The sequence below is a fragment of the Ailuropoda melanoleuca genome, chromosome 10 (assembly GCF_002007445.2).
Source record: "Ailuropoda melanoleuca isolate Jingjing chromosome 10, ASM200744v2, whole genome shotgun sequence".
NCBI lineage: Eukaryota > Metazoa > Chordata > Mammalia > Carnivora > Ursidae > Ailuropoda > Ailuropoda melanoleuca.
Genome location: NC_048227.1, coordinates 107585684 through 107608089, shown reverse-complemented (window position 1 = coordinate 107608089; position 22406 = coordinate 107585684). Strand labels below are relative to the sequence as shown.

At 53.8% G+C, this 22406-nt stretch overlaps 1 protein-coding gene and 1 long non-coding RNA gene across 6 annotated transcripts in view; one reads left to right on the top strand and one right to left on the bottom strand.

Moving 5' to 3' along the window:
• RPS6KA2 (ribosomal protein S6 kinase A2) overlaps window positions 1-18483 on the top strand; it is a 341018-nt gene extending 322535 nt beyond the window's left edge. For all 4 annotated transcript variants that reach the window (XM_019799101.2, XM_011224258.3, XM_002918704.4 and 1 more), the window contains 7 exons: window positions 1779-1868; window positions 3602-3760; window positions 5230-5391; window positions 7977-8053; window positions 9989-10106; window positions 13685-13822; window positions 15057-18483. In XM_019799101.2, coding sequence (XP_019654660.1) covers window positions 1779-1868; window positions 3602-3760; window positions 5230-5391; window positions 7977-8053; window positions 9989-10106; window positions 13685-13822; window positions 15057-15182 — 870 coding nt within the window. In that variant the 3' untranslated portion in view covers window positions 15183-18483. The remainder of the gene's footprint in view (window positions 1-1778; window positions 1869-3601; window positions 3761-5229; window positions 5392-7976; window positions 8054-9988; window positions 10107-13684; window positions 13823-15056) is intronic.
• A 3032-nt stretch (window positions 18484-21515) lies between these two features.
• Window positions 21516-22406, bottom strand: part of LOC105237386 — a 20699-nt gene continuing 19808 nt past the window's right edge. Inside the window, exons 7-8 of one of the 2 annotated variants that reach the window (XR_004628222.1) lie at window positions 21937-22038; window positions 21516-21789 (exon numbers count right to left, since the gene is read on the bottom strand). This is a non-coding gene — a long non-coding RNA (uncharacterized LOC105237386). Of the gene's footprint in view, window positions 21790-21936; window positions 22039-22406 lie in introns of those variants that run through there. The other variant, XR_004628221.1, reaches the window with a different exon arrangement.

Genomic DNA, 22406 nt, shown 5'->3' with positions numbered 1-22406 from the left:
CCCCCCCGCCCCCGCCCCCGGGCCGCTGGCAGGAAAGAAAAAGCTTCCTGCTTCCAACTCCATTGTGAGGATGATGAAACAGATTTATGCTGACAACACACCACTTTTATCATGAAATTTTATTCAAAGAATGTATTTGTTTAATTGTTTAAAAATCCACTCATTTTTTAAGAATCTACTAATGCATTTTAACTTTCTCAGATTTCAAAGAGAAGGTCACAGCCCTGAGAGATTGAATGACCCCCGACGGCTGTTGGAGCAGAAGGGGTCCTATACGGGGCGCCTGGGTGGCTCAGTCGTTAAGCATCTGCCTTTGGCTCAGGGCATGATCCCGGTGTTCTGGGATCGAGCCCCACATCAGGCTCCTCCGCTGGGAGCCTGCTTCTTCCTCTCCCACTCACCCTGCGTGTGTTCCCTCTCTCCCTGGCTGTCTCTGTCAAATAAATAAATAAAATCTTAAAAAAAAAAAAAAGAAGGGGTCCTAGAACCCCGCTGGCCAGCACGCACTCCAAGCAGTGTATTCGACCCCACACTGCTGAAGACGCCTTCAGAAAGTCCCGCCCTTAGAACGCTGCACCATCTGCTAGCTTCTTTCAGTACTAGAAGCAACGCTGGCGTCCCCGCTAGAATTTTGGTGCAGTGAAATGTAGCAAAGGAGAAAAACGTGTCAAGAAAGGGAGCTTAACTTTGGCTTGTTTAACAGTGCGTGTCGCTGGGCTTGGAGTCCTGGGGCGCCAGCGTCATCGGAGCTCGGCTGCCGGCTTTAAAGTCGAGATGCAGAGAGGAGGAGCGCGGGCCCTGCGGTGCTCTCTCCTAACAGCGAAGGGGAGGGACCAGGGGTGTCCGGGGGCAGCATCCCAACAGTCTGTATATTAAACAAAAGAGATTGAGTTCCATGCAAAGCTCCACTGCGAGTCTGACCTGAGAGAAGGTCAAAGCCAATCTCCTTCCTGCTCCGTAGTCAAATTATGGCATTCTCCAAAGAGCACATATTTTCAAATTCAGTGAAACTGATGTCGAAAACAGTATGAAGGGCTCTTCCGTTCTGAGTGTTGTTAACGCACGTGCTTGGGATTCACTTGGATGAGGACCCCCACCCCAACGGTTCCATCCCCGTGGAAGTGGGAGCAAGCAGACCACCTCCAGAGACATCAGCCATTATCTGCCAACAGAGACCTCCCTGTTCAAAGTAGGCTTCTATTCGTGACCTTGTCCTGTCTTTGGAAGCTGTTTTCATGGGTGGAAGGACTATACCTGTTACCCTAAGACATGGGATACAGACGCTGGGTGGCGGAGGGGAAGGAACATGTGTGTCTCAGCCAGCAGCTGACTCGGCGAGCCCGCCAGTCCCGCCGTCTCCTGGGGAGAACCACGCACTCGGTCCCACTGCGGCTGGCGTGTTGCCGCAGAGTATGGGGAGAGGTGCACCGCGGGTGCTGGAGCCCGCTCCGGACAGCGCGACGAGCACGGGCCGCCCACTCAGAGCCTGCCTCCGTGATTGAGAGCACCTGCTGCTGTTTGCGGGTGCCTGTGTGAGCCCCCCAAACCCACCCTTCCCTCTCCAACCCTGTTATTTCATAAAATCTGTGTCCCAGGCTTGTGCCTGCTTTTTGTCAATGTCGCTCTGCCGCTAGTTGGGACAGAGGACGGCCGTGAACGTGTAGGCAACCGTCACTTATCCTGCTGGAGCGTGAGCTGGGGGGGAGGGGAGGGGGCAGAAGGGTCCGAGCCGGCCGACACCGTCCCGCGCCTCACGTCCCCTGCTCTGTGTATTCCAGATCATCGACAAGAGTAAGAGAGACCCCTCGGAAGAGATCGAGATCCTGCTGAGGTACGGGCAGCACCCGAACATCATCACGCTCAAGGACGTAAGTGGCCGTCACCCGGCACCTGCTTCGGTTCACGGCTCAGCCCCTGCTGCCGCCCCCCGAGTGTGTGCCGGAGCCCGCCTCTGCCGCCAGCACCTTGGAATCACCCGGCAGCTGCCGAGTTCCTGTCCCTCGGACACGCCCCCCCCACTCCCAAATCGGGTATCGCGGACTATGAGGGAGGAGGAGAAGCTGGTGCGGATTCAATCCAGAGGTGGTGTTCGGTGCCGTTCCGAAAGCCAGCAGAAAGGGAGTCTGGAGTGGCTGAGGCAGGGCTGGGTCAGATCTGAGACCCCAGACCGAGCTCTGGCCGTGGCGCTCCTCCCAGCTCCCTCTGCGGGGCAAGGAGCGGTCCCCAGCCCGGGAGACGGAAGGCAGCAGGAGCTCACCCCCTCGGAAGCCCAGCACAGAGCCCGGGGCTGTGGTGTCAGGGGCCAGAGGGGAGACAGACCTGTCCCCTCGCCACCTTTGCCCTCACACTCCAGAATGATTTCAGGGTCGTGAACCCAAACCCTCAGGATCTGGGGGCTGCCTCGACTTCCCTTTGGGCCCCATCAATTCCTGGAGCAAGGGGCCTGCAGAATGCCAGGTCACCTCGGAGGAAACTGTGAAACAATCCCTATGTTGACCCGCGCGGAGTGAACCGGCGATCTCCCCACGGTCCCAGGCACCTTCACGGTGCAACCCGGTCCTCCCGCCGTTTTGGTGTTTATGTTAAGGTCCACCAGCAGACGTCAGCTAACTTGAAAACTCCTAAGCTCTTCCAACCACTTTCATTATGTTGGGGTGAGTGATTCTGAGCCGAAGGTGCCATCGTATGCACATTCTCAAAAGTAGAGCCTTTTTTTGAGGCATAAACTGGAAATAAATACACCAAAATCAACTTTCTATCTTGCATTGAGCTCCGAGTCAGGCGAACTATTTTAGTGAATTGTTCTGGAAACTCAGTGATTCATAAGCTAAGAATTACTCATGTTTAGGCGCTCGGCCCCATTTCCACAAGGTCCTTCCAACTCCTGGACACCCGCGTGCAGGGTAATTGCTGTCTGCACGCACGTGTCATGGGAAGAGCCAAAGCAGAGGGCCTTGGGGGCTGTTGTTCAAGTTCAGGAGAGTGAAGCTGGGGTGACAGAGCTCTCTTTTTCCATCGCTTTCCTGAGATACGAGAATTGCTACAATGGGTAGATTCTGTCTGCCTCTGCCTCCCCTCCCTGCTGGACTCCAGGGTCTGGCGGCTCCCAGGCTCGTCCACGGTGCAGCGGGAGGGAGGGCCCCTGGGCGCTGGCTGGACATGACCCAGGCCTGCTGGGCCAGACGCTGCCGCCTAACGAGACCCCCCGGGGGTGTGCACACTGAAGTCTGAGGGGCTCGGCTCTGTGCCAACGGCCCTGGTTCCACCTCTAAAGATCTCCACGGCAAGGGGGGGGCTGGATCAGGACAAGTCATGTCAGCTAAAATCTCACCCTTGCAAGCGCCTGGCCTCGCTGACTCATTCTGTGCTTTGCAGCAGATTATTAAAGCTGGTTTTCCCTAACAGCCACGTCGGGTAGGACTGGGATGGCTGTTCCCTCACTTTCACCCGGAGCCTTGTTTTCACACCCTGGGGGGCAACGAGCCCCCAGCCTCTGCACTGGCCGCTGCCGCCTCCGGGGCTGCCCTTCTCCCCCATGGCAGGCAGGCCTGCGCAGGCAGGGGGGCCAGGGTGACCACGTGCTCTGTTCTCCGCCACCCAGGTCTATGACGACGGGAAGTTCGTGTACCTGGTGATGGAGCTGATGCGCGGCGGGGAGCTGCTGGACCGCATTCTCCGGCAGCGCTGCTTCTCGGAGCGGGAGGCCAGCGACGTGCTGTGCACGATCACCAAAACCATGGACTACCTCCACTCACAAGGGGTAAGCCTGCCGCCCTCCCCGGCAGCCTGCGGCCACGGGGGCAGCATAACAGCAGGAGAAACTGGCCCGGGAGGGAGTGCCCTGGCTCCAGAGCCGGGGAGCCCGGTCATCCAGGCTTCCTTCTGCACCACGGCCACCCCTCCCGTGCCTGAGATCATTGCACACACCGCGTGCCCAGCAGCTAGTGGGGAAATTCAGTGTGCCTGGACCAGTTATAGAGAAAAAGTGTTTGGGCTTGATAAACGGTTGTGTTGGGGTTCACCACTTGCTCTATTCATAGCTGGATTCCTTAGCCAACACAGGAATCCTGCAGATGACAGAGACAGTGGGAGCGCGCTCTGCCCCGGCCCTCACCGGGTTCCAGGTGCTGCTCTGTGCTCTTCGTCCCTGCAGCCCTAAGCTCCACGTTACGCCCATTTACAGACCGGGAGACTAGAGCAGAGAGAGGTGAAGCCTCTTGCCCACGGCTGGTTGCCCACGAGGGAGTGGCAGGCCGGGGTTCCCGCCTGGCTCTCCGCTTCCAGTCCCCATCTCGGGGCACCTCCCGTGAAGCACTGCTTCCGCGGCCGCCCTGCACATGTGGTCACAGGCGTTTCAAATGCAGCCACCTCCAAACGGGAAGATGTTCCTCCAGGACCACGCCACGGGCCTTTCTGTGGTGACCCGGTGGTCTGGGAGTGCAAAGCGTTTTCCCAGAACAGTCAAACTCTAGAGGAGACCCTTGGGATGACGGTCTTTCCAGATTGCCTTCTATTTAATGAGGGAGGTAATAGGCCTGCTCCCCTGCCTTTGGGGCCTGTGTAAGCCAAGCTGGCTGTGTGCGTGTGTCCCTTCACCTTCCCTCCATCTCCTGGCCCTGGGTTTTACCAGGACAGGAGAGACGTGCGGGTTCCAGACTGTGTGAGGGCACACGCGTGTGCTCACAGTCAGCCTCTGTGCCCATCAGAAGAAATCGCTGTGTGCCCCCAAATAGCTGCTTTGCTTTGAGGCATCAGGACAGCTTTCTCCGACCCCGTCCCTTGTGCTCGGAGCACCTGCACCTCCCTCCCCACCCCCCAGGTGCAGCTGTAGGGCTCCAGTCGATCGCTTGATCCCTGCCCACGGGTCACCTGCCTCACGACAGAGGCTGCGCGTCCGCCTCGCTCTCCGGTGAGCCCCTCACCGCGCTGGAGCATGCCAGGCACACAGTGAACATCTACCCATACAAATCCTTGTAGTCACGTCACCTGAACTCAGCGCCTCATTGCCTCATATGCAGTTCTCTCATTTGGGCTAGCTGCTTACTTACTGACTTGAATGACAATGCAAGAGCAAGAGAGGAGGGAAGACCTGCCCTAAAGAACATAGCAGCCGAGTCCACCGGCTTCTAGCGCAGGACCTGCTCAGAGTCACAATCCCAAAAAACCCCTTACCTTCTGAATGCTTCCCCTTTCCCTTTCCTGCTCCAACCCCGCCCACTGCCTTTCCAGGTGGTTCATCGAGATCTGAAGCCCAGTAATATACTGTACATGGACGAGTCTGGAAACCCTGAGTCCATCCGAATCTGTGACTTTGGGTTTGCCAAGCAGCTTCGAGCCGAGAACGGGCTGTTGATGACACCCTGCTACACGGCAAACTTCGTTGCCCCGGAGGTAAGAGCTCCGAGCCGGCGGAGATGAGCCCTCTCCCAGGGCGAAGGAATGGGTGGATCGTTTGGCCTCTCAGAGTCACCTTGATTTAGTTCAGTGGTCATGTTAGAGAGGAGAAACGAGTCAGAGAAAGAGCCAGCCACTGACCTTGCTCAAACACAGTTATTTTATCATTCTCCTATTTGTAAAATGTTTAGTGGTGATGTTTTTATGTAAAATTGTTACCATGCATAGACCATTTGGATCAGGTCCGCGTGTTTGCCTGGAGTTACTGAGAGATAATGCAGGCAGCCTGTCATGCCACCTGGAAGGGAGCTCACGGGTCACCTGTGTCACCTGGGATCAGAAATCTACCTTCAGGGGCACCTGGGTGGCACAGCGGTTGAGCGTCTGCCTTCGGCTCAGGGCGTGATCCCGGCGTTACGGGATCGAGCCCCACATCAGGCTCTTCCGCTATGAGCCTGCTTCTTTCTCTCCCACTCCCCCTGCTTGTGTTCCCTCTCTCGCTGGCTGTCTCTATCTCTGTTGAATAAATAAATAAAATCTTTAAAAAAAAAAAAAAAAAGAAATCTACCTTCAACAACACAGACGGGGGAGACGGCGTTTGCGGATTCCCCTTGTGCCGGAGCTCTGCTCCAGACCGGTTTCCACGGCAGAAGCAAGCCAGCGCTGTGGGAGTTAATATGAGGGCCCGTAGTGTTCTGCAGGGGGGCTCTCAGCCCGCATCCAGACTCGGACAATCTCGGCAGCACCATCTTGTACGTCTGCCCCTTCTCAGGCTCCCTGGGGATGGTTTCCTTAGGCTCTGAAGTCAGTGCTGTTTATGAAGCAAACCCACTGTCATGCGTTAAGTAAGCAACAAAACCTGAGAGGCCGCGAGAGCCGGACCCGTGGCTGGTGGGATGCGGGGTCAGGAAGGAGAGCAGACGTCGGAGTCTGTGCGGACCCTTCCGGCTGTGGGTGAGACTAAAGTAGAGCTTCAGTGAAGAGCACGGCAAGGCCGAAGACAAAGCGCCCAGCTCGATCTCGGCTCAGATCTTGAGCTCAGGGTCGTGAGTTTGAGCCTGCCACTGGACTTCACACTCGCCATGGAGCCTACCTGAAAGAAAGAAAGAAACGAAAGAAAAAAGAAAAAAAGAAGGCCCCCGGCACCTGGTAGTGGGTCTGCGAGCTGCGAGTAGCCCCCACCAGTGGTCGTGAGGAAGGCAGCAGGGTGCTGAGCGAGATATGGAGGGACCCGCACAGGTGAGCTGTGAGGCCACTTTTAGGTTTCCCAGATGCTACCTGTGGCCCCCTTTAACATAATCTGCTTATGAGCCTCTATTATTGCCTTACTTGATCAATACTAATATTGATAGCATTGATTCTGGTGATTATAGAGTATCTTAAATTGGTCTATTACTTTACCATTTACAAAGCACTTTTATTACCGATAGTTTTTACTTGTATCTTCATATGCCGTATGAAGTACGCAGGGTACATACTATTAGCCACACTGAGTGGATTAAAAAAAACAACCAGGTCCAACATGTGCACGTGACTTTTGAAGGTCACTCAGCTGGGGACGCACGGGCTGGAACAATGGACATTCAGTTAATCTGCCCGCTTTGGCTGCCACGAAGCATCAGTGATACAACGATGGGAGGATGCGCCCCTCGCCCTTGTGTCTAAGAAGACTGAACACAGGTTTTCTGACTCCGTGTTAATGCTAAATCCAGCGACGTACAGGAACCCATGAGCATTTGTGCTGCTGTCTGTACGGTTATTCCACTGTAAATATATCAGAGGACCGCCCTCCGCTGAAGCATGTAATCCCAGGACACATGCAAATTCTTCTGTTTTAACTATTCCTCAGAAAATTAAACATAGCACTACCATGTGACGCAGTAATGCCAATCCCCAATGTCACTGAAAGCAGAGACAGGAGCAGCTGTTTGCCACCCCCTCCCCGCGCAGCAGCATTTGTCCAGCGACGGCTGATGGGACGAACGAAATGTGGTGTATTCGTACAAGGAGAACTGGTCTAAAAAGGGAAGAGATCGTGTCCCACGCTGCCACAGGGACAAACCTAGAGCACGTCATGTCATGTTTGACAAGCAAGACCGAAAAGCATGATTACTGCATGATTCCATTCATAGGAGGTCCCTAAAGCAGCCACACCCACAGACAGGAGGAGGGTGGGAGCCGGGGTTGGGGGAGGGGCGTGGGGAGTGACTGTAATGGGGACAGTGTCAGTTTTGCAAGAGGAAAGAGATGGATGGAGATGGTTGAACAAACAAACTGTGCTCCTAAAACTGATTACGATGGTAAATGTCATGCTATGTATACTTTGCCATAATTGTTTTAAAGTTCTGCCTTAAAAATCAAGTGTTTCCAAGCTGTCTGTCACGTATCTAGCAAGAGCAGTGGTTCCCGTGTGTGGGGCCTTCGGGGGAATCCCACTGCAGGGCATCACGGCTGACTTGGCGTTAATAAACGCTACCCCCTGTTCCCCCACCTGCCCAGCTCATGGGCCCATCAGAACAACACACCGTGAACTCGAACTTTCTTACCAAGCGCTTACCTGTTGTCTGCTTTCCCTCCTCCAGGTCCTGAAGCGGCAAGGCTACGATGCAGCATGTGACATCTGGAGTTTGGGGACCCTGTTATACACCATGCTGGCAGGGTAATGCACACCCTCCCATGGGCATCAGCGCACGATGGCCCGCGTGCCCGAGACATCCTGAGGCAGACGTCTCGGGTGGTCCCTTCAGCCCAGGGTCAGCCCTGCCCTGGCACGGGTGGGGACACACTCACAGGACTCGGGTGGACACTTCTTTAGCACTTTCAGGACAACTGAGGAACAGGGATAAGGAAGGTGGCCATGTGTTTTCTTTAAAATATATCTCCAGAATTAGGGAACTGGAGCACAGGCCTCAGCTCATCGACCAAAAACCCACGCCTCTGACCACGTGTCCACATTCTCCCTGGTACCATGCTGCCCCCTGAAGAGGTTGCGACATCTTCTCTTAAAAACATCCTCTTGAGTTAAGAAGCACCCCTAAAAGCTTCCTGGCCAGACAGCGCCTCGAGGAAGGTGGCCAGGTAAAGGCAGGTGACTGACTTGCGTCGCCACCAGATGAGACAGCCGGCGTTTAAGAAGGAGGGTTGGGTCTGCCGTGCACACATCTGCTTCCAATCCCAGTCTGCCCCTCACCAGCTCTGCATCTGGGCTGGACTCCTTGACCTTTATTGGCTTCACGTCCCTCACTTTTTTTTTTTTAAGATTTTATTTATTTATTCGACGGAGACAGAGACAGCCAGCGAGAGAGGGAACACAAGCAGGGGGAGTGGGAGAGGAAGAAGCAGGCCCATAGCGGAGGAGCCCGATGTGGGGCTCGATCCCACAACGCCGGGATCACGCCCTGAGCCGAAGGCAGACGCTCAACCGCTGTGCCACTCAGGCGCCCCCCTCATTTTTCAATGAGAAGAGGACTCTCTGTGGTATTTAAGGCTTCCAGCCTTAAAGGTCTAGCATCCTAAGAAACCCAGGGAGATCTACGTTTTTAAGTTCATTAAGGGTTTGCATAGAAGGAAGAAAGAGCTCTAGACCATTGAGTCCTGCTTACTGTAGCAAAACGGACAAGAAGCCCTCACAAGAATGAATGCGAGTGGCCTGCTTTTTGTGGCCTTAATGAGGCATCTCGTGATACATGAGTAATCAGTGTCCATAGGGAAAGGAGGGGGACACGTGAGCCTGGAGCTGGGCCTTGAGGACCACAGTAGCAGGGAAGGCATCCAGGCCCTTCCAGCCTCACACCGTAGGATTGCCCTGCGATTCTTCTGATACTCACGTCTGTGCATGAAGCTCAGATCACAAACTTGGCCACCAAAGGAAGTGCCATGAGGATCACCGAGAGTTCCTTTTCTAGCAGGCATGGATCGACATGCCTGGTTTATGTTGGGAGCTGAGAGAATAACTCACAGGGGGGCAGATGCCGATGGCATCTTATATGTGTCTGTGTGGGTCCCTGCAAGTGTGTTATTCCACCCATTGTGCAATTGAGTTTTCAGAAGTTAATATGTCAAAGATCCAAAGTTGGTAATAGATCTACCATGGGTCTCTCAGACTTCAAATCTCAGGCCGTCCCCCGTTATACCACAATCTCACTGTGGAAACCGAATGACCGGGCCAACCACTGTAGCACGGTCACCAGGGGAGCCCGAAGCGGTCCAGGGATGTTCTCGTGCTTGAGTCCGCAGAGTTTTCCACACTTGCCTTATTGGCCTGCACCACTGACCACGTAAGGAAGATGGACATAGCCTAAGAAATAAGTGACACTTTCCCACAAATCCTGAATTTGGAATGTGATGGCAAAGAAAGAGCTATTCTTTTTAACAACAAAGAGGCAGGGGTGCCTGCGTGTCTCAGTCGGTTAAGCGTCTGACTCTTGATGTCACTCAGGTCTTGCTCTCAGGTTTGTGAGTTCAAGCCACATTGGGCTCCATGTTGGTGTGGAGCCTGCTTAAAAAAAAACAAAAACAAGAGGCAATAGCAAGCTGTGAACTCTACTGTTGGTCGTAAAATGGGAGCTCATAACCATGCATTCTCATTGCGCAGATTTACCCCCTTTGCAAACGGCCCGGATGATACTCCCGAGGAGATTCTGGCAAGGATTGGCAGTGGGAAGTACGCCCTTTCTGGGGGGAACTGGGACTCGATCTCCGATGCCGCGAAGGTGAGTGTTTCCCACTGCTCTTGCTTCGCGCGTGTGGCGACTTGGTATCAACAATTGCATTTGCGAGGCAGCTGGAGGGTACCTTTCATATAAACAACTCATGTATTTTACCTCATAGATTTTTTTTTAGCTTCTCAATTAAAAAAGGTTTTTTTGCAAAACTCTTCTTATAGCACTTTTCACATTTTCTGCTGTCTTGGTGTACTAGGGTTCTCCAGAGAAACAGAGCAAATAGGATGTGGATAGAAGCACAGAGAGAAAGATTTGTTTTTAAGAATCAGTTCACGAGATTGTGGAGGCTGATAAGTCTAACACCTACAGAGTAGGTCAGCGGGCTGCAAACTCAGGCAAGAGTTGGCATTGCAGCCTGAGTCCAAAGCCCATCTGCTGGCAGACTTCCCTTTCCTTGGGAAACCTTGGTCTTTTTTATCTTAAAGCTTTCAACTGATTGGATGAGGCCCACCAACATCATGGAGGTCATCTGCTTAACTCCAGGTTGACTGATTTCAGTGTTAAACTCATCTAAATAAGACTTTCACAGCAACATCTAGGCTGGTATTTGGCCAAACACTGGGGACCATTTCTTAGCCAAGTTGACACATAAAATTAACCACCACACTTTTAGTGATGTTGCAAACTGAGTGCCCTGAATGATCACAGACTGATCAAGAAGAACTCTGGGACAGAGGTGTATTTCTGTTACTTTAAAACTCTTTGCACTGGGGCTTCCCTGCAGCTTCACTCTTTGTGACCAACCTCATTTAAAGAGACATCAGACTTAGTCTTTTTCAGATGAGATCATCAATTCCTCTCTAATTAAATAGTAAATGCTATTTACTGCTAGTATGAAGCAGCATCAATAGTCTATTTCCTGTGTTACCATAAAATGACTGGAAGAGGAGTAGACCATCTGGGGTTCTGACTCTAGTGCTGCCATCGTCATCACCGTGTGACCTCATACAGAAATACGGAGGGGATGGTGGAGGAGATGATAGAGAAGGTGATGGAGCAGATGGTAGAGGAAATGGTGGAGGTGATAGAAATGATGGTGGAGGTGATGGTAGAAGAGATGGTGGAGGTGATGGTGGAAGTGATGATGGAGAAGATGACAGAGGAGATGGTGGAAGTGACGATGGAGAAGATGATGGAGGAGAGGGTGGAGGAGATGACGGAGGAGATGGTGGAAGGGATGGTGGACAATATGGTAGAGGAAATGGCGGAGATGATGGTGGAAGAGATGACAGAAGTCATGGTGGAAGTGATGATGGGGAAGATGATGGAGGAGGTGGCAGAGGGGGTGGTGGAGAAAATGGTAGAAATGACGGTGGAGGTGATGATAGGAGAGATGGTACAGGAGATGGTAGAAGTGATGGAGAAGATGATAGAGGAGATAATGGAGGAGATGGCAGAGAAGATCATAGAGAGGTAGCAGAGATGATGGTGGAAGTGATGATAGAGGTCATGGTGAAGGTGTTGGTGGAAAAGATGATGGAGGAGATGGCAGAGGGGATGGTGGAAAAGATGGTGGAGGAGATATGGAAGAGACAATGGGGGAAATGATGGAGGAGATGACGGAGGGAATGGCAGAGAAGATGGTAAGAGATGATGGTGGAGGTAATGATGGAGTTCACGGTGGAGGTCATGGTGGAGAAGATGGTGGAGGAGGTGGCAGAGATGATGATGGAAGAGATGGTGGGGAAGATGGTGGAAGAGATATGGAAGAGATGGTGGGAAAAAATGATGGAGGAGATAACAGGGCATGGTGAAGGAGGTGGTAGAGGGGATGGCGGAGGTCATGGCAGAGGTGATGGCAGAGGAGAAGGCAGCTGGCATTTAGCGAACACTTCCCATGTGCCAGACCTTGACGCTTCCAGGGCTCCCATCCATCCACTCTGTCTCAAAGGAGTATAGGAATTATCTAGTTCTGGTCCCCAAAGTAGACCAGGACTTGGATGCTGATGGTTTTTTATGAGGTGACATTGGAAGCAGAGTGGGGGGCAGAGAGAAGGTGTCAGGAAAGCAATCAAGCCAAGTACCAGGATTGCTGCTGTAGGCAGAGGGCTTCACTGCCTCCTGGGACCTTGACGACTTCTTCCTGCCCCTTCACCACCGTATCTTCCGCCTCATCCGCCCTGTGCCTTTTCCCCTCTCTGTGTTCACCAAACATACAACAAAACCTCCAGTTCTCCAAAATCAGACAGTCTACGGATGTGTGTGTTGTTACTGCACACCTTGCATGTTCTGCATAGAAACATTGCTTTACTATGAGATCTTGAGCGAACAATACAGGTCTCTCTGCTTTCAGTCTTACACGTGGAAATGGGAACAATACTGCTTCTAGGAGATACTTGTTTCGAGAAGTTGCTAAGATCAGTGTCACCAAATATTAAAAGGCATTGGATTTCTCTATTTAAAAAAGGATACTGGATTAGTCTATAGTATTTCTCTGTTGTGGTTTACGACCAGAAATTCTGCTGAGTACATCATCGTCATATTATGTACATACGCTAACTGCCTTATTTCCCTGTGAGATGCCACGGGAATACCACACAAAGGTGAGCAGCCTAGCAGGAAAACACGCATTCTCATCATGGCTCTTCCTTGGACAATTGTTTGATCACTACAAATGTCAACGTCTTCATCTGCAAAACAGGGGTGGTAACATCGGCCCTCTTTCCGCCAAGGACAATCCCGATGACTCTCTCAAGAACAAGCACGTCACGCGTGTGCAGACAGCATCACGAATGCCATGCAGACGCAGATCACAGTTGTAATTGTGTGTGTGTGCACATGTGTGCACACACAAGTGCGTGAAGGGCCATGTGTGAATGTGAAGTGGAGCTTTGTCTTTAAGCCACAGTCGTAGGAATCTTTATTGTGATTATCTTACAGTCAAATAAGAAACTCACCCCATGGGACATTAGCCGGTTGGACCACGTAATGGCTCCAGACAGACAGTTTTGTAGCTGGTCATGATTTGTAGCCAATGTTTGTGGACAGTGCTAATAAAAATGTCACTACATGCATTGTCATAACTGGCTTATGTCTGTGGGACAGTCGTTATCTAGTTTCTCCCTTTGGAAGGATATCATTTTTACTAAAATAGCAGTTCAGTAAATTACACGCACCATTCAACATTTCTACATTTGATTTCTCCTTGCATGTAAAATCTTTAATACGACACAAACCTGAGGTGAGGGGCGCCTGGGTGGCTCAGATGGTTAAGCATCTGCCTTCAGCTCAGGTCATGATCTCAGGGTCCTGGGATCGAGCCCCATGTTGGGCACCCAGCTCAGCCGGAGCCTGCTTCTCCCTCTGCCCCAGTTTGTACTCTCTCTGTCTCTCTCAAATGAATTAAAAAAATCTTAAAAAAAAAAAAAAGATTGCAAACCTGAGGTGAGCCAATAAGGTGATGATAATTAAAATGCAAAATCATTCACATACTTTTAAAGCCGAAAGTAAACACTGACCCCCAAATGCAGAGAATCAGTGAGACCAATGGTGAGGCTTGCCTGAGAGGGAATGAAGGGGTTTCGCTCAGGAGGCTCTCTGAGCTGCTTCTGCTGTCTCCCCCGTAGGACGTTGTGTCCAAGATGCTCCATGTGGACCCTCATCAGCGCCTGACGGCAGTTCAAGTCCTGAAACACCCATGGATCGTGAACAGAGAGTACCTGTCCCAAAACCAGCTCAGCAGACAAGACGTCCACCTGGTGAAGGTGAGGACAGGGAGTCATGAGAGCAAGATGCGGGGGCGGGGGGGGGGGGGCTGGGAAAGTCTCCCTGATCACCCCCGGTTACCCCACGGAACCGCAGGCTGGGAACCAGATAGCGAAGCAGTAGGAGGCACGAGCGGGTGTCCCTGCCTTACTTGCTTTTCCATGTCCTCACCTACGAGCGGTCACACAGAGAGCTGAGTAAGCTACAGCTTCTGTTAACAGTCACGAGCGGCTTCACTGCGTGTGCAGGACACGCATGCGTGTGCGATGGAGACAGACACGGAAGGAGGAGGGAGACAGAGAGAGTAGGACAGACAGACAGACGGGGTGGAGAGAGGTGGAGGGAATCTCGCCGCACACCACGACCGTCTCACTCCATTTTCCGGAGACACTTTCCAGGGCACGCGCCACGTGGAATCTGGCTGCACAGCTTAGACTAGGGCACCCTGACCCCCGGAGCCCCCTGGCAGAGACACAGCCTTGGCGGGAACAGAGGTCAGGACACAGCGGCCATCAGTGAGGTGGTCTCACTCCCAGGGAGCCAACGGTTTTAAGCTAGAACAGCTGCTCATTACACGAGCAGATCTTGGCAGGCCCTTGCCATCCGACCCCAGCCTTGCAGTGTCTGACCTTGCGGTACACTGTGGTCAGGGGCACTGAGGCCAGGCGTCATCAGACCTAACTCTAGCAAGGCAGTGGCTCCTGGCCACCTCGGTCGTGCTACACCAGCACCTGTGATGCAGTCCGGACAGACTGACGGACAGCCTGAGGACTGGGGGGTCTACACCGTGGGAACAAGCAGGTTGTGCCTCGCATGCTTGGCGGAGGCTGCTTGGAGCTTCGCGGGCAGGACTGAGGCCACACCACTCCCGGGACTCAGGGTCAGTCACGGAGAGTAAAACCTATCTTCTAAACTCCAGCTACTGTGGTAACGTACCGTAGGGCAGGGGACGTGTGACCTCATCCTGGGGCTCCATGAGAGTCTGAAACACCCAAGTCACATGCACAATTCAAGGTGGGTGTGGGATGGAAACAGAACCAAAGTGCCATTATTTAGGAGGACCCAGTGTGTGCTGGACACCGTGAGCTCAGGGCATCCTAGCCCTGGGGTCCTGCAGGCTGGTCGTGCCTCCCCTCTGTGCATGCGCTGACCTCGGAGAGGTCCCAAGGCTGCAGGCCCCCACTCAGGAGTGGGTAGGCACCATGGTCACCCGCCCTTTCCTTCCCTTCCCAGGGTGCCATGGCCGCCACCTACTTCGCTCTGAACAGAACTCCCCAGGCCCCGCGGCTGGAGCCGGTGCTGTCGTCCAGCCTGGCTCAGCGCAGGGGCATGAAGAGACTCACGTCCACGAGGCTATAGTGCGAGCAGCCCCTGCAGAGCGTCCTGGGCTCTTGGGCGCCAGCTGGGGCTCCCGTCCTGGGCACTGCTGGGGTGACCACACCTGACTCGAAGGCCCGGGTGCCTCTGCTCATTCCACGTTTTCTTGTTCAGCCTGGATTGGATCCAGATCGGTGACCTCCCAACGCCTCGCTGTGCCAACCTTGCCGCCTCCTTACCCCGAGCAAAGCCAGACACTCATTTCACCGCACACCACCATGCCCAGTGCCTGTAGGGTTCCTTCAGACTCTGTAGGTCTTTTACGATCATGGCTTATATTTATATAGAGAGATATTTTTTCCAATGATAAAGCCAGTAACTGGGTCAGGTTTCCGACACACGCGTCCTAGTGACTCGGGTGGGCGGACGCGCTGACCAGCTTAGGGCACAGCCTCCCTGGGAGGGGCTGGCCTCTGCGGTCTGGTGTTGCCAGAAGGACGGGGTCAGCACATGGCACCCAGGAGTAGATGCCAGGTCCCCTCCAAATGATCCAAAGAGCCCTTGTCCCATCGCCCTTCTTTCTGACTGAGGTGCCGGGTATTCTCTCTGGGTCACAGACCCATGTGGGGGAAGAACCCAGAACCGGCAGGCGATATCTGCCTTGGGAGCCTCTTTTCACAAGAATGGCGCGTCCCTGGGGAGGATCCAGCGACAGCCTGTGCCCCCTACCCTGTGTCCTTGTTCCCCCCACGGCCGGGGCTGCAGGGCTGGGGGTCCACGCTCCTGCCCTGGCTCTAGCCATCGTCAAGGCCACCCAGAGGTTTCAAGAGAGCGCGTTGGGCCTGACGGCTGCCGCGGTCTTTGTCAGTCTCATGTGCTTTCCCAAAGCAACAGTTTTGCTGTGTTTGCCTTCCCCTCTCTGGTCCGCGGGAGATCCGTGAGCACTGACAACCCTGAGCTCTGTTCCCTGCCTCAAGGCGTGCTCTCTGTCCCACTGCAGCTGGGAGGGGGACGGGAGGCCCTGCGGCCACCCTGGGGCCTGGAGGGGAGCCAAACGATGGGTCACCCAGGGTAGCCATGCACTTTGTAGAAGCTGTGCTTTTGTGTTGCATTTGTGTGTCTGTTTCTCACCTGACCTTGCAGTGACATTTAACGTTTCCCTTAGGGCGCGTGCACACAGGGGGACGCCGTGCCGAGGGAGGGGGCCGTGCGCTTCTTGTCAAATGAAACCGGGACAGGCTCGGTACCAGTGCCCGGGCAGGAGGGGAGAGAGCATGTGGCCTTCCGTGTTCTCCCACCGGCCCCACCGGGGGTGCCCCCAGGCCGGCCCAGGACTCCCTGCTGCCCTCTGCCGGGTGGGGGGTGCCTGTGGTCCTCCCCCAGATCTCACTAAGAAGACGAATTTCATTTTTCCCTTCATCCCCCATCTCCACCAACGACACCACCTCAAAAAAGACAAAAAAGCAACATGCCACATTCTAAGTGTAACTCCCTAGCTTGGTCCATTGTGTTCAGACCTTAAAATGTAACCTTATTTCAAAAGCTTTCATTATTCTATGGCCTTTCTCCCCCCTCAGACAACCATGAGACCTAAAGGTGGGGGCAGGTTCGCAGACCGGTTTCCAACAAACCCTCATTAGGCATCTCCCATATTTTCTCACTAGAAAATGCTTTTCCCCGAGGCCACAAAGACTTGGTTCACAAGAGTTTTGTTTTAGGTCTGAGTTATTTGACCTATTTGCTTAGGAAAAACTGGAGAGCCCTTAGGTCATGGGTTTGCCCTCCTAGGAAGCCACTGAGGTCATCACACCTTCCATCGGCCACCCGGGGCCACGGCTCCAGGGCTCCCTGGCCAAGGTGTGCCGCCTGGCGGCTGGTTTGCTCGCGGAGAGTCGGAGCCCGGAGGGACGCAGGCCGGAGGGGGGAGTAGCCCGGGAGCAGCAGCGAGAGGGGCTAGCGGGTGCTCTGGGTGCGCCACTGCTCCTGCTCGTCCTCCCTCGGTGCCACCATGCACGCAGCCCCGCCGCCGCACTCTGAGATCGGGGCTCACCTCAGCCCAGGGCGGGAGAGCGGCAGGGGCGGCAGAGACCCCACGGCACCTGCCCGGCTGGACCAACTCTACTTGAATGTCTGTGAAATACCTCTGCTTTCTCACCTTCTCCAGAACACAGAGATACTGGAAACCCTTCCAGAAAGTCAGCCTAGAGAAGTCGATACCATATTTTAAACTGAACTCCGAAGTCTTCAGTGAACAGCCAGCGGCTGTTCGTTCTAAGCAGCAGTCAGGCACCAAGGAAGGGGTCATTTCTCGTCTCGCTTCCCCATGCGGCGCACCCCTGCAGGCCGTGAGCGGTCCCAGGGCTTCTCACAGGCGGCCAGTCCACAGGGAGTCAGATCGTTGCCCCTCAGAACCCATGGAACCACCTCCCCGGCCCGGATCACAGCCCCACAGATCGTGGAACCGCTCCCCCGCCCCGGATCAGCCCCACAGACCGTGGAACCACCCCCGCCCCGATCACAGCCCCACAGACCGTGGAACCACCCCCACTCTGGATCACAGCCCCTCAGACTCCCTAGAGAAAACCGAGCCCTGGCCCTCAGGCCTCCTCCCCCACCACCGTGCGGTCCCCCCAGGGAGCCCACTGCGGTCTTGCCCCACCTGCAGGCCCCCCTGTTTGACAGGAACACCTGACTCATCCCACCGGGGTGAGGGCTCTGCCAGAGGCCGCCCCCAAGTCAAATTTGGGCAAGAGTGAGATTTCACCTGTATCCTTAGGTCAGATTGTCCGTGATTTTAATCTAACTTTCTGTGTGTTGATGCCTGGAAGATTGTCCTACGTTGTAAGTGATAATAGTACTTAATGTTAGCCAGTATTGTTCATTAAACGGTGTTATTCCTCAAGCCGCACGTTGGGACTTTTGCCTCACACCTGACTGATTCTCTCAAGCACATGACGAACTTGATTTGCACTGTTTTTCTTTCCAAATGGTTTTGTTGCCCTTCACCTCTCCAAGAGTCCGTAAAGTTCTAGAATGGAAAAGGACACTGCAGGTCCCTGGGTGGAGAGAAGACTGGAGAAGCGCCCAGCGTGGGTTCACAGAGCTCGGGAAGAAGCGTGGGACACTCGAACTCGCCACCGCTGTCGCCCGTGGAGCACGCTTCCAACCCAGACCCCCACCCAGCACTTTGTTTACAAGCCCGCATCTGTGTTTACAGGTCATTCTTCTGTTCACGCTTCGTATTTTATGTTGGAGGTGGGCGGCCACTATACAGATATTTATTACGCTTTCCAGACTTTCTGAATAGATTTTTTTGAATAAACATGGGTTTTATGAAGTGTAATCTTTTTCTAGGATAACAATAATTTTTGGACTTTCTGTGTTGTTGCCATTATATAACAGTCGGCCGATAAGCGTCTTACTCCTCCCGTCCCCTCGCTCTGTCCTCAGGCTGCTGCCAGCCCCACTGCCCCAAAGTGGCATCTTTGTAGGGAAGGTGGGACCATGTGGCCATCCACTCCGCACTGAGAGCTGTGTGTGTGGCCACGCCGGTGCCTCTGCATGCATGTGTGGTTGTGAGTGTGTGTGTGAACATGTGTGTGAATACGTGCATGCATGTGTGACTTGTGTGTGCACACGTGCATTGTGTAGTGTGCATGAACATGTGTGAACATGTGCATGCATGCGTGACGTGTGTGCGCACACGTGCATTGTGTAGTGTGAACATGCGTGTGAACACGTGCGTGCATGTGTGGCTTGTGTGTGTGCACACGTGTAGTGTGTGAACATGTGTGTGCATGTGTGATGTGTGTGTACACGTGTGTTGTGTAGTGTTATGAACATGTGTGAACATGTGCATGCATGTGTGGCTTTTGTGTGCGCACACATATGTTGTGTAGTGTGTGAACATGTGTGTGCATGCATGTGTGACTTGTGTGTGTGCACACGTGCATTGTGTAGTGTTGTGAACATGTGTGTGAACACGTGTGTGCATGTGTGGCTTGTGTGTGCGCGCACATGTGTAGTGTGTGAACATGTGTGTGCGTGCATGTGTGACTTGTGTGCGCACACGTGCATTGTGTAGTGTTGTGAACATGTGTGTGAACACGTGCATGCATGTGTGACTTGTGTGTGAGTGTGTGCGCACATGCGTTGTGTGGTGTATGGGTGCACGTGTGCGAGCATGTGCTTGCAGGCGTGGTGTGTGCGCACGTGTGCATATTCATGTGTGTACATGTATAGTGTGAGCATGTTTGTGCATCTGTGGCATGTGTGTTATGTGCATGTGTGCACATACGTGCAGGGTGCGTGTGGTTATATGCATACGCATGTGTGGTGTATTGTGTAGGCATGCTCGTGTATCTGTGTAGTATGTGTGTGCGCACGTGTGTGTGCCTGTGTGTTGTATATTTATGTGTGTGCCTTGTACAAGCATGTGTGTATATGTGTGGTGTCCATACATGCACATGTGTGTGCCCTGTACGTGTGTGCACTCCGCATGGAGCCTGGCCACGTGATGGCATGGGCGCTGGCAGGAGACGGTGGCTAGTGTGTTGGTCGCGAAGCACGTGGCCCAGGGTGGGCTGCTGGAGGCCGTTCCTGCTGTAGCTCGTTCTGTGCACGGCCACCTGGCCTCCTCGTGCGCATCTCGTCTTTACACAGAAATCAAACAGAAGCTAAGCTCTTGCTCTTCATCTCTCCAGCTGATTTCTTCTTCCATTTGGTCAATTCCAGACCACAAGCGAGAGACACACACACGTTCACGCTTTTCTGCCACCACTTACTGGGCTGCTTCCCCAGCAGAGTGAGGGAACTTTCTCTTCTAAACACTTCAGGCTCACTGTACAGGCAGGGGTGTTGAAAGCACTCAGGTATTCCAGAGCCATGGGAAACGCGTGAATGTTCTGCCCCTGGCTACGGTGGGGAATACCTAGAACACACCCGAAGCCAGCCACGCCCCATCCCCTGTGTGACAGACCCCAGGGCACAGACCTGCTGGGGTGTGATGGCCATCCCTTAGGTCACAGGTCTGGAGGTCAGAAGTCCCAGGTGGGTCTTGGGGGCTAAAGTCAAGGTGTCGGCAGGACTGCATTCCTGGGGGCTTTCGGGGACAGTCAGAGCCCTGCCTTTCCCGGGGCCTGGAGGCCCTGCCTTCCTGACACTTCTGCCATCCTCAGAGCCAGCCGCGGGGGGTTGAGCCCCGTGTTCTCATCTCACCCACCCCCCACCTCCTCTTCCACTAATGAGGACCTTTGTGGTGACACTGGCCCACCTAAACACCCCAGGATACTCTCCCTGTTTCAGGGTCAGCTGATTAGAGGCCTGAACCTCACCTCTATGTCACCTGGTGCACTCGGACATGACGTCTTCCAAGGGCCCACTCTTCTGTCTACCACGCCACACAGAGCGAGCCTAGATCCTCTTACAGTCTTCAGGCTGCGTGTTTGTTTGGGTGCGCGAAGATTCGGACGCCTTGCTGACATGTCAGCCTGGCTCAGTCTTGTGGGTGCGGATGAAGACACGACGCTTGGGGTCAGAGTCCCCGGCAAACAGTGCGGCTCCCCTCACCCCCGGGTCTCCCGGGGTGACAGAGAATGGCACGCACAACAGGCTGGGTCACAGCTGGGCACCCTGGCTTGAGAAACCCCAGTCACTTATAAGGGCTGCCCGCCCTTTGCCCCAGAGAGGGCACCAGCTCGGTCTTCCTGGGCTGCCCCAGCAAACGTCTTGAAGAGAACCGTCCAGTGACTACTCACACTTGCACCAAAATGCAAGAGCCGTGGGGATTCACCTCCCAATCGTAGTGGCTCCGTTCTGTATCTGCCGCCCCCAAACGCTGACTGTCATCCAGGAGACACCCCCAGGGGGCCGAAGAGGTAAGTGTGTGTGCTCTGCTGCCCCTGTCTCCTGGGGACATCGTCCCAGCTCACAGGCACAAGTGCATCCGCGGATGTAAATATCCATCTTTTGTAGGACTTCAAATTGTCCTCCAGACACCTTTCATGCAGAATATTGTGCATACATTCTCAAACCTGGCCTATCTCTTGCCGAAAGCACCGTCACCCAGGCCATTAGTCACGTGTACTTCCCAAGATGCTGGAGCCACGCGCCACAAAGGAGGCACAGGCCTGGCTCCTGGCTCCTAGCACAGCTCCAGGGCCACGCCCATCTCGGCGCCAGCAAACCCTGAGATTTCATCTGGCCCGTGACCTTCTAGGTAAGATGAGTCAATTCTGTTTGCAAAGGCGAGCCCTGATGTAGCTCACGACTCACAGCCCAGAGTCAGAGGCCCCATGTCAGATGCGGCTCTGCTCCCGCGAGAGCAGACGTGCCCCGCCCCCACCACTTCCCCCCCCACCCCCCACCCTGTCCCCACAGCTCAGCTTGCTCGGCCTCACTAAGGTCCTTGGCACCCTCCTTCACGTAACTGGAACCTCGTGTTTTTTCAGTTTGCCAGTGTTTCCACGCATAGTGACATAATTCCATAATTGGTGCATGAAAAAGCAGAGTAAATGAGATGATCCCTCATGGCAGAGATCCAGGCATTCAGAAAACACATTCTGAGCACGGACCACAAGCCCATCACAGTCCCAGGAGCTGGAGCTGGAACGGCAGCCACGCGGAGCCCTGCTCTGGTAAAGGCAATGCCCTGGCAGAGGGAGAGAGAAAACAGACAGGAAGCAGTAAGACGCATGAGACAGACAGCAGTGCTGGGAGGGAAAGCCGAGCAGCGCAAAGGGGTAGCTACTCTACTCAGGAAGGGGGTTCAAAGTACAAACCAGTCCTTAAGATTTACCAGATCTTGAGGTCCCTGAGTGGCTCAGTCGGTCAAGCGTCCGCCTCTTGATCTCAGCTCAAGTCTTGATCGCAGGGTCATGAGATCAAGTAGGCGTGGAACCTACTTAAAAAAAAAAAAAAGATTTACTGGTTCTCAGCAGCAGGTCTTACCAGCCTTTCAGTGCAGAGCTTATGAACTTCATAGTTTATTTCATTTTTCCCAATTAATGGCTATAATTCAGGACCTAAAATCAAAAGCACTCCTATCCTTTATCCAGCAAGGCTGTCATTCAGAATTGATGGAGAAATAAAGACGTTCCAGAATCGCCAGTCATTAACCAATTTCGTAACCACGAAACCAGCCCTACAGGAGATATTAAGGGGGGTTCTATAAAGGTAAAAAGGCCCCAAGAGTGATACAGAGCAGAAAGTCACAACCAATACAAAGACTTTACTGGCAACATGGCATCATTAAAATCATATCTCTCA